Raw genomic sequence first — 17,193 nt, 5'->3', positions numbered from 1 at the left:
CATCATTCATCCTAATCTGCCTAGCAACTAAAGGGATTAAATAAATGCAGTGAAGTAAAAGAACAAAGTAGCAACAAATAGAAATACTCAATTAAAGTACAAGTAGCTCACAATTGTACTTAAGTACATCCTTTGTTTTCTCCTCTCTCTGATTTGAATTTCTGCAAACCATAATGCCATGCTCCACAGATTCTAGGAAATATAATAACGCACTTTAGCTACATACAATAAAGTGCAGTCCTTTTCCAGCAGATGGCAGCAACCAATCGACCCATGCACCTAAAAATGGACAAGGAAGCGGAAATCCGTCATTTCTTTAGCAAATTATTGCGTTTGTTTTGGTGAAAGCTAAACTGTGAAGTTAGTTAGAGTTAAATCATTAAACTTCCGCCGGAGCCCTTCAACTTAAAATATGTATCGACAGAAATTGAGTATTTTGTACTTCATTTCCCTTGCTTAATCAGTGATATATAATCAAAGCCGAACCAGAATTTAAAACGTAGTGATTTAATGTATTCTGTTTTAATGACGTTGAGATAAATGAGTGTGTTGTTTTATTGTGAAGGTGAATTCTGTTCTCTTCCGGTAGCATTTGTGTTGAATCGTGTTTGTGTTGACGCCGCGCTGCCAAAATATAATTCAGCAGCCTGTGCGGGTAAAATCGCCCAACATGGCACCATAAAACTGGGTAAAAGACACGGTTTCATGCTCGCTAGGTGACCGGAGTCAGGCAGCTTTTTTCCCGGGAAACACCGCCGCCTGTGCGGGGGCTGGAGGGGCAATAATGAGCTCGGAGCACCGGAGCGACAGCGAGGACGCGGCGGAGGAGAGGCCCAACAGCGGCTCCAGCGACAAAGAGGAGGACCCCGACTTGGACGACTCGGATGTGGAAGATGAAATCGCCCCAACAGTGTCTCCTTCCCCCCCAGGGAGCGGTGGCATCAGGCCGGAGCGCAGAGCGAGGTCCGCGGCTTTAGAGGCGTCCGAGGAGCAGCGCTGCGAAACTGCCGCCTCCACCGCGCCGCAGCCGGGGAGCGGCGAGGCTGGCAGCGCGGAGATCCGCAGCGGGAACAGTGTGTTTTCCTGGCTGCAGAGCAGGACTATAAGACGGGGGGTGTTTGTCGACCCTGCTCGGGACAACTTCCGGACAATGACTAGTTTGTACTGCTCCATGAACCCAGCTGCGGAGTCTGTGAACCTGAGCACCCAGACCCATGGAGCGGTGTTCAACCTGGAATACTCCCCCGATGGGTAAGAGGATATAATGGGCCTTTAACCCCGAGTTATGCAGACGGGTTACTTTCTTTTTGAGTTTATTACCAGTGCATGTTTCTGGAAAGCGGCTGAACGCATCATTAAATTCCCCCTCTGCTTCCATCTCTCCGGACTTCACTTCATCCAAGGATCACCTCCCCTGTCAATGATATGCATGGAAGAAAAAGCACATAACAATCATAAATAGACACTAAATGACCACAGGCATGCATGAAAGGACCACAAACATACACCTCAAGTATGCAAACAACCAGCTGCAAAGACATAAGAGTCTACAATTTAGAAACGTTACATGTCAGAAATTAGATCCAAAACGACTAAAAATGAGCAGAAACTTGGTCAAAAAGACAGCATACATACACATAATGACCCAAAACAGCTACGTAGAAATACGAAACGTTGGAAAATAGATTCCAAACGACAATAAGGAAACACAAAATGACTCAAATTGATTGAGGACATGCAAAATCACTCCGCATTGGATGGGGAAAAACGCTCAAAAAGACACACTAAATGACCACAGACTCTCGCTCTGACTACGTAAAGAGTAAAAAAACAAACTATTAGCATCTACAAACACAATAATCTGATGCAAAGACTGAAGAGACTACTATTTAGACACGTTAAATGTCTGAAGTTACATCCAAAACGACTAGAAGGACCACAAACAAGAAAGCATACACTGTTTTAAGATGTCTGAAAATAGAGTTTAACTGACAACAAGGACACGTAGGAATAAAAGAGGACGCAAAACAATCATAAAAACATGCAAAAGGAATGAGAGGCAATTAATCACACACACTCAAAACAAGCGGTGTCTTCTGGAGAGCTAAATATACCAAATATATTGAAGGCTTTCTTACATTTCTTCCAGCTGCTTGCAGATTTTTATTCGTGCAGTAGTCCAGGTAAATGTTTATGTGTCTCTCTAAGTCTGTCATCATTTAATATGTACATAAGATGTCTTGGGTCTACAGTAGAGTGTGTTTATGGTATGAAACGAGGGCATCAGTTCCTTCCTCCTCTCCTGTGATTAACAAGCGTCTCTCCGTCCTCAGGTCGGTGCTGACGGTGGCCTGCGAGCAGACGGAGGTCCTGCTGTTCGACCCGATCTCCTCCAGACACATCAAGACCCTGACGGAGGCGCACGAGGACTGCGTCAACAACATCAGGTGAGTCAGCGTGCAACGTCCCGGCAGACGTATTCAGTTTCCTCTCCATCCACATATTAAAGGCTCCCCCCCCCCCCACCCCCCGCAGGTTTTTGGACAATCGTTTGTTCGCCACCTGCTCCGACGACACCACCATTGCATTGTGGGATCTGCGGAAGCTGAACTCCAAGGTGTGCTCGCTGCACGGCCACGCCAGCTGGGTGAAGAACATCGAGTACGACACCAACACCAGACTCCTCGTCACCTCGGGCTTCGATGGGAACGTCATCACATGGGACACCAACAGGTGAGAGAGAGAGAGGGAGAGAGAGAGACTCACCTGAAGCGCCTCCTCTGGACTCCTTTGTTTACTTCTGGACATCACTACGGAACACTCGCGCTCCCATTGGCTAGCACTCCTACACATTGTACGTGATAGGCTAAGGGGCGGGACATCTTTAAGCCGTTGACCAATCAAAACAGCGCTGGTTTTAGACAGAGGGTGAGGAGGAGCTGCAGCACAGACAGTATGAGAAAAATAAAGAGCTTTCTGAACATGCTATGACTTCCTGCTGATCCAGGATTTAAACCAAATAAATCAGTCCTATTAAAAGCCCTCTGCCTTCAAGCCGATGTCAAAACCTTCCCCTTTATCTCTGTAAGGTTGAGTAAATGGGTTTCCTGGCTTCAATTCAACATGGTTTCTCTTGAAGATCCATCCCAAGAGGATGAGCTTCTCTACCTCTAGACAAGCACTTTGTTTTCAAACCGTTTTAAGGAGAATAACTCTGATTTATTGTGAACCTCCTCCCGTGTTTCCTCCCCCTGCAGGTTCACGGAGGACGGCTGCCCGCACAAGAAGTTCTTCCACACCCGGTACCTGATGAGGATGCGTCTGACGCCCGACTGCTCCAAGATGCTCATCTCCACGTCCTCCGGATACCTGCTCATCCTGCACGACCTCGACCTCACGCAGTCTCTGGAGGTCGGCAGCTACCGCATGCTGCGAGCCAGACGGGCCTCCCTCAGCGCAGGTAGGAACCCTGGACAGTTGGAGAAGAAAAACATGCCCTTATTTGATGATATTTCGATCATTCTTTGCCCTTTCCCCCTCATTTTTCTGCTACTTTTTGCCGTTTCTTCATAGTGTCTCCTGTTATCAGATCTAAATGGGTTGATAAAGACTGAATTAAAGATGGAGTGCTGGACATATTAAAGTATTGAGTTCATCTTCTCACCGTTGGGGGAAAATGCGTTTTTTTGTTAAGTTCTTTGCTGTCTTTTTGCAACCTTCCTGGCTGCACACCTGGGATGAGTTTTAGGTCGACCAGTCAGAACAAAAGAGGACCGGAAACTCTTAAAAACTCACTACCAGTGTGAGCTTTTCAGGAGCTAAGTCTAGAATAAATATCACAACCTTTTTCGTCTCAAGGGGAATTACCAAAACAACATCAACGAATACTAAATATTCAGTATTTTCTTTCAACGTTTTAGTTTTGCAACCTTTAGTCCTCTTTGCATGTTTGTAATTCACTTATATACATAAGGTTCAGCAGCTACGGATTTGGTTCAAACTGTTTCAGAAAAGCCTAAAAAGCATGTACAGTATGTAGTCAATAAACGGGATGATGCGTCGTAGGCATCTGTAGTCTGACTCTCAGACTGATCTGAAATGAGTTGTAATCTAGAGGTCATAAATGCAAATTACTTCTTGGTTGTCGTCATTTCAGATGTAAAACTACCTGTTTTAATACACTTTGCATGGATAAATATGCACTTTTGGTAGGCTTTTACTGTATTTCAGGCTGTCCGCATCCTCTAAGTCTTATGTAGTTGCCTCGATCATTTGTTGTTGTTGTTGTTGTTGTTGTCCTCTAGATTGTGATTTGTGGTAATTACAATGTGTTTTATTTCTGACCCTGCAGACGGAGGCTCGTCAGCGTCCCGGTCGGCAGGAACTCCTCGTCAGGGAAACGCCCCGAGCAAGATCCCCGCCCCGAGAGAGAGTGAGAGGATAAAAAAAATCAATCACAGATATCGATCAGTCAATAATAAAGAGGACGATAAACTCACCCTCCTCCTCACTTCTGCCCTCCTGCAGGTCTGTCTCCCAGGAACAGTCTGGAGGTTCTGACTCCGGAGATCCCCGGGGAGAGGGACCGGGGGAACTGCATCACGTCTCTGCAGCTGCACCCCAAGGGCTGGGCAGCGCTGATCCGCTGCTCCAGCAACATGGACGACCAGGAGGTAACAAACCCTCCTGAATTCTGATTTATTAACCTCTCCTTCTTCATGTTTTACAAATACTAAGTTAGATATGTGTTTATGCATCTAGATCTGTGCAGAACTTCATCACTTTTGTGCGTTTACTAAAGGAACTGCATCCTTATTCTACATAAAAACTAGCAGGAGTCTGCAGGTCCCGGGCTGCTGATTCTCCTTTTTCAAGCTGCCCTTTTTATTCATTTCAGTCTTTTTTTATTCTATCCATGTCTTATTCCATGTACGCTTTTTTATTAATATTCCTTTGGCTTCTTCACAGGTCTTATACATGTTTTTTTACATGTGTTTTTTTTTTTGTGAAACTTTTTGAATTGCCTTGTGTTGAATGTGATGACCCCCGCCTTACCTCATCCGGCTTTACTCTTAACCCAAAAAAAAGATCAATGCAAATAATTAATTTAGATTAAATGTTTCTAAGAAGAGCTGCACTAAGGGATGCTTGGCTACGAACAAAACAAATAACAAAACATGTAAAACGAAGATGAAGATTCAACTTTATTGTCATTGCACAGAGTACAAGTACTAGGACAACGAAATGCGGTCTCTGCATTTGACCCATCCTAGTGTTAGGAGCAGTGGGCTGCCATTATGTACGGCGCCCGGGGAACAGTGTAGGTAACCAGTGTCTTGCTCAGGGACACCATGGTGGCACTTGGTCTTTCGGGGACTTGAACTGGTGACCTTCCAGTTCCCAGGCCAAGCCCCTATGGACTTCGCCACCACCGCCCCTAATGTCAATAACATAAAAAACCTGCAGTAAAACGGAGCTAAAGTTAAGAGTTAAAAATGTATTCAATGATCTGGTATTTTGTATGAAATGAAATGTATTTTATAATGTTTTTCTTTACCCACTAGGTTGTGAATCACTTTGAATTTCCTTTTGTTGAAATATGATATAGAAGTAAACAATTATACATGCTTTATGATTCATTTAAATAACACAAAGGAGCTGCGGAAAGTAGGAGCTCATTTACAACGTTCTTCTTGACACTACGTCCTAAAGCTTTTGTAAATGTTTTGTTGAAGTGTTCTTCATAAATAAACCCCCCCCCCCCTCTCTCTAGTGGACCTGTGTGTACGAGTTCCAGGAAGGCACCCCCTCCCGGCCGCTGGCCTCCCCCCGCTGCTCGCTCCGCCTCACCCACTACATCGAGGAGGCCAATGTGGGCCGGGGCTACATCAAGGAGCTGTGCTTCAGCCCCGACGGCCGGCTCATCTGCTCTCCGTACGGATACGGCGTTCGGCTGCTGGCCTTCGATGAAAGCTGCGGCGAACTGTCTGACTGCCTGCCCGTCCAGACCTCCGTCCTGCGGGAGATCCGCTCACTCTACTCTCACAGCGACGTGGTGCTCACCACCAAGTTCTCCCCCACGCACTGCCAGCTGGCCTCGGGCTGCCTCAGCGGCCGCGTCGCCCTCTACCAGCCCAAGTTCTAACTGAACAACCACGCTCTGCAGACCCGGGGCAGGAACACTGATCAGGGTTCATGTGCAGGTACAGAAACGTGCATAAAAAGAGTCGTTTCCATAGAGTTTAAACTCCTATCTTCTAAAATATGCAGATGTTTGTTGTGCAAAGAGTAGAATTAACCATGAATGTCCGCTAGGTAGTTAAACACTTGAAAACTTGTTGGACGAACAACCCATTTTGTTCTTTGTTTCTCCACAAAAATGAGTGGAAATCCTGATTTCAAACCTCGTTTTTGCAGAAGTTGCTGAAGAGTTTCATGCAAAAAAAGACTTATCAACTTATGAAATTGACAAAATTCACAAATGAGTCGACTTTAACAGCATCAGCTCTAATCTCGACTATCATTTGTACCAATTAGTTTAATTAAATGGACAAAATTGAGTTAAATCGCCAGTAATCATGCAAAAGAAAATCACTTTAAACCTTGTGTTACTTTGAAAACGTCCTTAAGCATAGAGAGATTTATTATCTACTAAAGAAACCACTAAGAAGTCATCTTTAAAGAGGCCAGCCCTAATGTCTGGTATGCTACAGTATAGATTAATGCAAAACAATCAAAGGGTATTTCTCCATAAATCAGAATCTTTAGGAACCCCGAATAACATTTCCTAGCATTTGTTTTAAAGTGCTCGATTGGACCAGAAGGTTGGAGTATTTTAAATATTCTGTGAGGTGTGATGTTAAAGGAAGTATTGAGATTCCTCTGCCACACAATCCTTAAGAAATTCCTCAAAAACTCCTAAAAAAAAGTGTCAAAAAGTTCTTCTGTTCCCGGGTCTGCAGCTGCGTAAGAGACTGAGAGGCTCTGAGTGGATTCAAACTTTAAAAACGACTTTTCGGGGGCTTTGCAAAGCAGACTCCTGAGAGCCCGAACGTTGAAGCTTAAGAAAAACAAACTTTGTGGATCTTTTTTTCATACTTAAAGCGGGAGAAGAACTTCTGTTGGAGACTTCGGGATTAAAAACACTAATTTAACAACAACAGGAAGTGGCTGCTTGTGTCGGCCGCTGAAGACGCCTTCTCTCCACAGGTGCTCCAAATCTGACCCTCGTACTTAAAGGACCTCCACACACACACACACACACACACACACACACATTTGTCTTTGTTTTTACTGGTTTTATTGTTGCATTATTGTCCGCACTACTTGTTCACAGTGTTTGTTTATGTTGTTTGTCGCATTTTGCCTTCAGTTAGGACTAAACAAGTTAAAGTCAGTTTTTGCATTTTTAATTTGAATCCTCAAACAAAAATGTCATTTCATATAAAAGTATCTACAATTCTTGTATTTTTCAGACCCGTTTTCTGCAGGATTGACACACTCTTACCAAGAAAATACTCCTATCAATTACATATTTCTTCCCTAATAAAAACAGCTGGCCTTATTCTGAGTTGTCGTTGTTACATAAAGCCTCATCCTCTAATTTAACTCACATTTCGTCAGACAAATTCAGTTTGAATCGGTTGCTTCAGTGTTGTTCGTTTAACCTTAAAAGACAACATAGTTTGACTTGTGTTTCTGACCTTCAACCTAAATGTCTTGGCTGTTTTAATAAGACTTTTGATCACCTTGTAAAACCCTATTACATCCCATTCCTATTTTTCCCGAATGGAAAACTGTCCCGCTGTTGTCCATGCTTTCTCTTTTAACCACATCTAGTAAATCTGCTTTAAGAGCCAAACACACACGTGGATGTTTAACAGACTCGTACTGCAGAATATAAATTAGGTTTAATAAACAATACATATATTCTTCTATGCATCTCTGCCTTTATGGAGATTCTCCCTCCTCTCTTCAGGAGCTTTAGATGCCAAAGTGTGTTTTTGCTTCAGAGGAGATGGTGCTTCTCCTCTGTGGTGTAACTCCGAGCTGGGAATTTAATTTAAGTGGGAAAAATATTGAATTTTAAAATATTTATTTGACGGTCTTTTGGAAATCCCCTTTTGTTTCTTGCAGAAAGAAAGCCGGTTAGCTTGATGTAGCTTAGCACAAAGACTGGAAACAGGAAAAAGTCGTGTTTCATTTCTCGTTTTAGATTCTCATATCTATTTAGATTATACATTGATTTGAATTATTGGAAAAATGTCAAATATACTTTTCAAATGTACTTTCTTAGCGCTTGCAGAACCACAAGCGATCTAATTCCATACATTTCAATTTATATTGGTCTGAAATTGTCCCTTAAAGCCTGTAATTATCCTATCATATCTTGTATAACTGTATAACCTATAAGGATTGGAAATGTAAAAACGAGAGGGATCGGCCCTTTTTTTTGGAGGGTTTCGGACCAGGCTAATTCCTGGTTGGGGATCAGAAACTTCCTGCAGTGAGACAGCAAAATATGGTCCGGGATTAAACCTCGTAAAACAGAGATTTGATGTCAGAAGATTTAAAAACGTGTCCATCCTAGTTCCTAAAATTCAAGTTAATGTCTTTAAATGTTGTATTGTTCAGCTCCAACACCCCAGAACGTTTACTTTAATATGATTTAACAGAAAGCGGGAAATCTCCACATTTCGAAAGGCTGGAAACGGCATTTTCTGATTTCAACAAATATAGTAGGCCTACCGAATATTTATCCATTAACCGGTAAATGTTTGCAGCTCTAGATGTAAGGTGTTAGATTTAAGGAGATACTTGGCAAGTTTATACAAAGCTAGGCTAGTTAGCCACATGCTAAGCTAAGCTAAGCTAACCGGGCACCTAGCTTCAAATCAACGTTCTAAAAACCTGCAAGACATTTTTAAAAGTATATTTTACTAAATGTTTTGAAACAAAAAAATTATGAAGAATAATTAGAATTTTAAGTGAAAATAAGAAACATATTTAACTAATATTATAAATTAAATTCCCAGCTCTCACCACGGTCCTGTTCGTAAAGAGGAAGGATGCTTTTCACACTTTGTACCTCAGTTCAAAATGTTGTATTTCAGTCAATTTGGGGACTTTATCCCTTTATTTCCTCAGAAAATCTCATGAATAATAAGCATTCGTAGCATATAAATATCAGAGGGTCCGAACTGAGGGTTTTTCGGGCTGCCATGTTGTATAATGCTGCTTTAATTTCATTATCTCCACATCAGTCTCTGCGGAGAGGAAGTGTCTTATCTGCCATTTTCACTTCAGGTGTTGCAACTGCAAAAACTGGGTTCATTTTTTATGATTTGTGGTTTTTTTTTTAAGTCTTAACGTGTTTTTCTTTGGGGATGAATTGAATGTTCTCAGTGGTTTCTGGTGTCACGGCTCGAGAGACGAAGATCTTCTTTCTCTGTTGTTTCCTGAACTGCTTAAAACTGAAAGTAATCCCGACAATGAAACTGAAATGGTACTTATTATCACTGAAATAAAAAGGTTAGCTTGTTTTGCACTGCTTATTGTTCGAGTCTAGTTGTGGTTCTTCAGGAGAAAAGAAAAGGGATAGTTTGGAGGTTTTAAAAACAACATATAATACATAGTAAGTAGAAAAATGCAGATTTCCCCCGTAAAATTAAAGTGAAATAAAGTGATGCCAGGAAACAATATTTCTGCTCATCAAAAAGGGTATAATTCTCCAAAAATATGAGTGAAAGAGTCTCTGAAGTCGCGTTGTTGTTGTTGTTCTCGCGAGAATTTATAAACAAGATCAGCGGCAGGTATTACACTCACTATATTTGTGTAGAAAAAACTGAAACATGTGTAGTTTGTTCTTTTTTTTATTCACAAATTCAAAAGTCAGAAATACTGCACACTGTTGAGTTCACATTAAATCAGCACAAACCTTACCTAGCAACAGCATCAACCAAAACAACCAGAGAAAAATCAACAATAATAAAGATAATTTAGGCAAAACAAAACTGACCGTCATTCTAAAACAATAACCCATTTGCACCACTGTGTGCGGTAATGACTTTTAATGAATACATGTCAATATGTAACTTTAGCCATTTTATTTCTCAACATCTATGTCTTTTGTCAAATGGCAAACCACTTCTCGAAGAACACAAGAGCAGAAATGAATTCTCGGTGTGTGAATCTAGTAAAATCCAGGAGGAGATTTCTCAAGCGCCCAACATCTTCTTCACCATGTACCCCGGCATGTTGTAGAGGAAGAGGCCCAGGATGGCCAGCAGAAGGAGGACAGAGACGATCTTGATGGTGAGCCACCTGTACTGGTCACAGATCAGATGCTTTGCAGCTTTGAAAGGGATGAGGAACCAGAGCAGGGCGATGTCTGGACGGCTGGGGGAGCACAGAGACAATCAGTGTGTTAGAAATGTTATCTAAATTTAAATATCTATTGGTTTCAAATGCAATATATGTATTTCATGAGTTAAAATAGGCTTTATTACACAGCAGAGTTCAATACTTAATTCTGAATAGTACATTTGGATATTCAGTGGTCTGTTCTTTCTCGATAGCAGAACTTTGCTATGGATAGCAGACTGTTGCTATGGATAGTAGACTGTTGCTTAGGATAGTAGACTGCTGCTATAGATAGCAGACTGTTGCTAAGGATAGTAGACTGTTGCTTAGGATAGTAGACTGCTGCTATAGATAGCAGACTGTTGCTATGGATAGCAGACTGTTGCTAAGGATAGTAGACTGTTGCTAAGGATAGTAGACTGTTGCTTAGGATAGTAGACTGTTGCTAAGAATAGCAGACTGTTGCTAAGGATAGCAGACTGTTGCTAAGGATAGTAGACTGTTGCTAAGGATAGTAGACTGTTGCTTAGGATAGTAGACTGTTGCTATGGATAGTAGACTGTTGCTAAGGATAGCAGACTGTTGCTAAGGATAGTAGACTGTTGCTTAGGATAGTAGACTGTTGCTTAGGATAGTAGACTGTTGCTATGGATAGTAGACTGTTGCTTAGGATAGCAGACTGTTGCTTAGGATAGGAGACTGTTGCTTAGGATAGTAGACTGTTGCTTAGGATAGTAGACTGTTGCTTAGGATAGTAGACTGTTGCTAAGGATAGTAGACTGTTGCTTAGGATAGTAGACTGTTGCTATGGATAGTAGACTGTTGCTTAGGATAGCAGACTGTTGCTTAGGATAGTAGACTGTTGCTTAGGATAGTAGACTGCTGCTATAGATAGTAGACTGTTGCTTAGGATAGTAGACTGTTGCTATGGATAGTAGACTGTTGCTTAGGATAGCAGACTGTTGCTTAGGATAGGAGACTGTTGCTTAGGATAGTAGACTGTTGCTTAGGATAGCAGACTGTTGCTTAGGATAGTAGACTGTTGCTTAGGATAGTAGACTGTTGCTTAGGATAGTAGACTGTTGCTTAGGATAGCAGACTGTTGCTAAGAATAGCAGACTGTTGCTAAGGATAGTAGACTGTTGCTAAGGATAGCAGACTGTTGCTAAGGATAGTAGACTGTTGCTAAGGATAGCAGACTGTTGCTATGAACACGGTAACATCAATCGGCAGGAAGATGACCAGAAAACAATCATTTAAGTGAGAGGAAACTTTGTGTTTATCTTAGTACACTGCATGTCGTGCACTGTGAGCACATGAGCAAAAAGTGGATTCGACCGTGTAGTTTTGTCTCAAATCAATACCTTGACCAGAAGTGATGCTAGCCACCGTTAACTAGCTAGCTCGCAACGACCGTGCGCGGTATAAAGTGACTACAGACCGCTCAATTCACACTATAGTATTAACAGTGGCTTCTTTTCTGCACCAGTATAGCGATGTGCTACTTAAATAGTGAAAGAAACCCACGTGTTTGGTTTTTAAAGAGTGAGCTGGGTTTTAGGGGAGCGATAGTGGCTGGTTGCGTAACTTCGTAGCAAAGATGGCGTTCGTTGAGAAGTGTCCAGCGTTATAGACCTAACTTTTTAACCGTTATGAGTTCAACATCTGAGTACACACTGCATTAGGACGCACTCAAAACAGCCAATATAAGTACAACAGTACACAATTTGAGACAGCAAGTCAGTAAGCCCTCATATCAAGCTACATTGCTATCACTACAGTTACAACCATTACTTCAGAACAGAAGATCCATTAGAACAAGGGGTTGAGTAGGTTTGTTTCTTTATCAGACACTCATTTAAATTGTATTTATATATCTATGTTTTGCAGAGAATGCTAAGAAGAATTGTCTGGAAAAACCTCGAGGCAAAATGCACGCTTCTACTTCTGTGAGCTGAAAGGCATATGATCAAATTATAGCTAAGGATGACGAATGAATAATGTTCCTTCAGTTTCTGAATGCATGCACATACATACAACACAGATGAGGAGAAGTACAGTAAATACAAATGACAGGACTACCAGACAATTGTGTTCAGAGGTCAATTTATGCATGAATTTGAAGTATACACAGACGGATAAACAGGACAATACATAAGCTATAACTCCAACACAAACCCTACATCAGCAAAAGTTAATTTAACTGGAGTAAAGAATAGTGCACATCAATATTTTTGTCAAATTGCACAACATTCACAAAGCAATTCCAACTAAAACTGTTATCTTTTGCTGGTTTTGTTTTAGACGCCCATCATCTTCTTCACCATGTACCCCGGCATGCTGTAGAGGAACAGACCCAGGATGGCCAGCAGAAGGAGGGCAGAGACAAGCTTAATGGTGAGCCACCTGTACTGGTCACAGATCAGGTGCTTCGCTGCTTTGAAGGGGATGAGGAACCAGAGCAGGGCGATGTCTGGACGGCTGGGGGGGGGCACAGAGACGTAAAAAACAGAATTACAGACAGAAAAAAAACGGAAATAATCAGGAGGAGTCATTGTTGAGTGAATTCCAATTCATATACTATCCACTTTCATGGGGCTAATGTTGGGCTAGAAAAGGAACTACAGCGCGGTCACATGACTTCACGTCTCCACCGCTAAGCTAAAGGAGGCTAATGTTGGGCTATAAAGGAACTACAGCACAGGCACATGACTTCATGTCACCACCGCTAAGCTAAAGGAGGCTAATGTTGTGCTATAAAGGAACTACATCACGGTCACATGACTTCACGCCACCACTGCTAAGCTAAAGGAGGCTAATGTTGGGCTATAAAGGAACTACAGCACGGTCACATGACTTCACGTCTCCACCGCTAAGCTAAAGGCGGCTAATGTTGGGCTATAAAGGAACTACAGCACGGTCACATGACTTCACGTCTCCACCGCTAAGCTAAAGGAGGCTAATGTTGTGCTATAAAGGAACTACATCACGGTCACATGACTTCACGCCACCACTGCTAAGCTAAAGGAGGCTAATGTTGGGCTATAAAGGAACTACATCACGGTCACATGACTTCACGCCACCACTGCTAAGCTAAAGGAGGCTAATGTTGGGCTATAAAGGAACTACAGCACGGTCACATGACTTCACCTCACCACCGCTAAGCTAAAGGCGGCTAATGTTGGGCTATAAAGGAACTACAGCACGGGCACATGACTTCACGTCTCCACCGCTAAGCTAAAGGCGGCTAATGTTGGGCTATAAAGGAACTACAGCACGGTCACATGACTTCACGTCACCACCGCTAAGCTAAAGGCGGCTAATGTTGGGCTATAAAGGAACTACAGCACGGTCACATGACTTCACGTCACCACCGCTAAGCTAAAGGCGGCTAATGTTGGGCTATAAAGGAACTACAGCACGGTCACATGACTTCCCGTCCCCACCGCTAAGCTAAAGGTGTGAATACGTTTAGTCGTCTCATTTAGACACTTGTTAGCAACCGCTGTTTTTAAATTCACCAGTTTCCTTTGAGACGAGGGAACGAAATGTGCTAAAATGCTAACTTATTTCTGGGTTTAGGACTCATTCCTGCACCTCTCTACTCATAATGAATCACCCCTTGTCTGAAAGCATCCTGAAAACATGTTGTTCTGCTATCGTTTTTATCTTGGCGTATAAAATGACACGTTGTCTACTTCAATGATATCATTTGTTCCCAGTTTAACATTTTTAATTCCATGATTTACAGGAAACTTTAGGTAGAAAGTAGGAAAAGAAAGAGAAAGCAAGAAGCCATCTGGTAAAGGAAATTGCTGGAACCTTCTCTTCTCAAGCTCCCAGCATTTTCTTGACCATGAAACCAGGCATGCTGTAGAGGAAAAGAGCCAGCATGGCCAGCAGCAGCAGAGAGGCGACGATCTTAATGGTCAGCCACTTGTACTGGTGGCAGAGAAAGAGTTTAACAGCCTTCAAGGGAGCGAGGAACCACATGAGGCTGGTGTCTGGGCGGCTGCAAGGACAGAAACACAGTGTTCAGGAGTACAGACTTTAAGGATTATGGACTATAGAGGTTGCTCTCTTTCTTAGACTCATTTACATGTTTTCCTTAACTGAAACTGGGACAAGGCAAAAGGCAAGAGAAAGAGATGATTTACAGTATTTTGAGAGGATAAAAATGAAAGTAATGCACAAACTTACCAAAAGGAGATCCAGGACTTGGTTGAAGTAAATGCATAGAAATGTCTTTCCTCGTTTGTGAAATTGCTCTTTTATTTGATTTGTAATTTTATATTGTAATATTTGTACTTGTTTTACGGTTGAGGAGTCACCTGTTTTGTTTATGAATTATTTTTATTATTTTATTTGAGTTTTTATTACCGTCCTTTTTTGGTATCGACCACCTTTGGAGTTTTCTAGTCCAGCTGAACAACAAGTCTTTTTATTGTTTGTTTTTGGTGTATTTATGTTCAGGGTGAAAAGTATTCAGGACATAAAATAACCTCTAGCAATATGGACAAGAGCAGTCTTCAAATTGCAGGAAGCATGATATGTGTTAAAATATATTATTTAAGGAAGTACTCAGAAGCAGGAGAGATATCCGGCCTACAAATCAAGTTCTAGTCTTAACACCATGATCATTTGCTATATCTTTCATGATAATGGGAATAATAATAAGTTTTCTGACTTGTGAAGCCCCAATAACCTCTTTTGTTGTGGAGAATAGATAGATTAAAAGTGTGGTCAGTTATAAAAATGCAGACAACAGAACATCCTGCATACTTGGGTTTCTCCAGTGGGTCCGGTTCGTTTCGTCCTTCTCCCACTGGGCTCCTCTCGGCCTCCTCTCCTGTGAGGAGGTGCAGCTCTGCTTCCACTTTACCCTAAAATCACAACAACAACAACATCACTCTCAGCAGGATGTGTCTCCTTCAACCAATGCTCTATTTTTAGGTTTAAAATGTGTGTTACTTTTTAACTGTGACTCACCGTGAGTTCAAACTCGTCGTCTTCATTTCTCGCCACAAACGGCCACCAGCCCTTGATCCTCTTCTGCTTGAAGATGGAGATGGTGGGCATCTCGCCTTCGTTTGTCACCATCTCGATTGTGCACTGCTTTGCGGTTTTTGCACCACGTGGAAAACGGTTCAGGTCCAGCTCAATTGCTCCTATAAAAGAGACATTTCACAAAGAAATGGATTCATTTTCATCACTCATGGCGTCCCACAGGGCTCTGTACTCGGTCCCCTGCTTTTCATCATGTTTATCCTGCAACTTGGACAGACCCTCCGTCCCCATGACCTCTGATTTTATTGTATGCTGATGAAAGCCACTTCTACCTTTTCAACAAAAGCTATAACTGCAGCCACCCTCACAAACCGCCTAAACTGAACCGTGAAATCATTAACTCCCCGCTGTTCTTCTCACCTCAGAACTTTTGTTTATTATGTGGTTATTGTTATGATGCTCTCTGAATATAATATGTTTTAATTAACAGTTACTCAAACAAAGGGTTATCATCGTCTTTCATCCACTGCACCTAAGAAGTCGTCTGCAGAGAAATGGTCGGCGTCCCACACTTGCAGGTTCAGTCGAGCGGGGATCTTGTACTCTGTCTCGTCCCAGGCGAACATGGACTCTTTTTTCGAGATGACGATCTTCTCCTCGGCCATGAGGTAGTCGAAGGGGTAGACGAAGCGCCAGTTGAAGTTTCCCTCGCCGGTGATGGAGTGGTAGTGGACGTCTGTGTCCTGCTTGTCCTCCTGCTGCCCTTTCAACCAGCTGTTACAGGGAAAAGGCGTGAGAGGGATTCACAATAAAAAAAGGCAAGCCGCGTTTCAATAGTTTGTTGTAGTTTTCGTCAACTCATCTTATGACAGCTTATTAGGGCTAATGTCAGTAAGATTTAACAATCTCAGAGAATATTCAGGTTTTGTTTTGTCGTACAATTTTAAGTTTTTCCTCAAACATTTTTGAGGGTTTTTTCTCATAAATGTTTTGAGTTTTTTCTCCAAAAATACTCCAATTTTTAATGAACTACTATGGCCCTACTATGCCGTCCTACCAATCTAAATCATGATCAAATAATATAGTTTTTAAATGTATTTTGCTTTATTCTACTTGTGCACCCAAAAATGATAATTTAAAGACAGGAATGAAGGAAATAAAAGCCTCTGATTACCCTCGGACAAAGATGTCACTCGATTTCTCTCCGGTGAAGATATCATCGTCCTCCAGAACGACCTCGTCCGTGTTCCAGACGATCACCCTCAGCTCAAACCTGGACACAAACAGAAATGACAGGGTATAAAACAAAACACTAATCAGTAAAAACGTAACATTTATTTCAATAAAAGTCTAAATGTTTGTAGTGTTTGAAAACGTTTGACAAGCGAACGTACTTCTTTGGTCTTCTTGGTGAGATATCGAGGGCAGGGCCGGGTGCCGTCATATCCTTAGGGAACATGTCCACCCACATCTCAATCCTCCCCTAAAGCATTTTGAAACACAAGGGTGTAAGGTTACAAAGACGTTATAAAAAATAAAATCATTTTTGGATTTATTTATAGCATAAGAAGGAAGAAGACGTTCCTATACGTTTCTGTTATGTGTGAGTTAAAGAACACTTCCTGGTCAAAGATGGAGTAGAGTCAACATGGTTACACTGAACACCTTACCTGTTCGATTCCTGGTTTATCGGGGTGCAACAGCGGTCTGGTTTCCACGTGTTCTGGGACCAGTTTGCAGCCGATCTTGGGGATTTCCTCCCAGTGCTTCAACACGGTCAGAGCCACATGTTCATCCGTCTGCCGCTTCAGACCTGACAAACAT

General features: G+C 42.1%; 2 protein-coding genes across 2 annotated transcripts in view; one reads left to right on the top strand and one right to left on the bottom strand.

The window, feature by feature from the left end:
- The first annotated feature begins 439 nt into the window (after positions 1-439).
- Positions 440-9,550, top strand: wdr32 (WD repeat domain 32). Its single transcript, XM_063909606.1, has 7 exons — positions 440-1,251; positions 2,334-2,447; positions 2,536-2,733; positions 3,258-3,460; positions 4,352-4,432; positions 4,528-4,673; positions 5,774-9,550. The coding sequence occupies exons 1-7, from the start codon at positions 785-787 to the stop codon at positions 6,143-6,145; spliced, it is 1,581 nt and encodes a 526-aa protein (XP_063765676.1). The 5' UTR covers positions 440-784; the 3' UTR covers positions 6,146-9,550.
- A 4,643-nt stretch (positions 9,551-14,193) lies between these two features.
- LOC134881521 (otoferlin-like) overlaps positions 14,194-17,193 on the bottom strand; it is a 17,393-nt gene continuing 14,393 nt past the window's right edge. Inside the window, exons 35-41 of the mRNA XM_063908921.1 lie at positions 17,040-17,182; positions 16,764-16,852; positions 16,544-16,642; positions 15,902-16,143; positions 15,352-15,530; positions 15,145-15,245; positions 14,194-14,374 (exon numbers count right to left, since the gene is read on the bottom strand). Of these exons, the coding sequence (XP_063764991.1) occupies positions 14,194-14,374; positions 15,145-15,245; positions 15,352-15,530; positions 15,902-16,143; positions 16,544-16,642; positions 16,764-16,852; positions 17,040-17,182 (1,034 nt within the window). The remainder of the gene's footprint in view (positions 14,375-15,144; positions 15,246-15,351; positions 15,531-15,901; positions 16,144-16,543; positions 16,643-16,763; positions 16,853-17,039; positions 17,183-17,193) is intronic.

Source organism: Eleginops maclovinus, chromosome 19 (genome assembly GCF_036324505.1).
Source record: "Eleginops maclovinus isolate JMC-PN-2008 ecotype Puerto Natales chromosome 19, JC_Emac_rtc_rv5, whole genome shotgun sequence".
Taxonomy (NCBI): Eukaryota; Metazoa; Chordata; class Actinopteri; order Perciformes; family Eleginopidae; genus Eleginops; species Eleginops maclovinus.
This window is presented reverse-complemented; position numbering and strand designations above follow the sequence as displayed.

Coding starts and splice junctions, on each gene's coding strand:
- wdr32 (XM_063909606.1), top strand. CDS start 785: ATGAGCTCGGAGCACCGGAGCGACAGCGAGGACGCGGCGGAGGAGAGG. Junction 2,448..2,535: donor GACTGCGTCAACAACATCAG/GTGAGTCAGCGT, acceptor CACCCCCCGCAG/GTTTTTGGACAATCGTTTGT. Junction 4,674..5,773: donor GCAACATGGACGACCAGGAG/GTAACAAACCCT, acceptor CCCTCTCTCTAG/TGGACCTGTGTGTACGAGTT.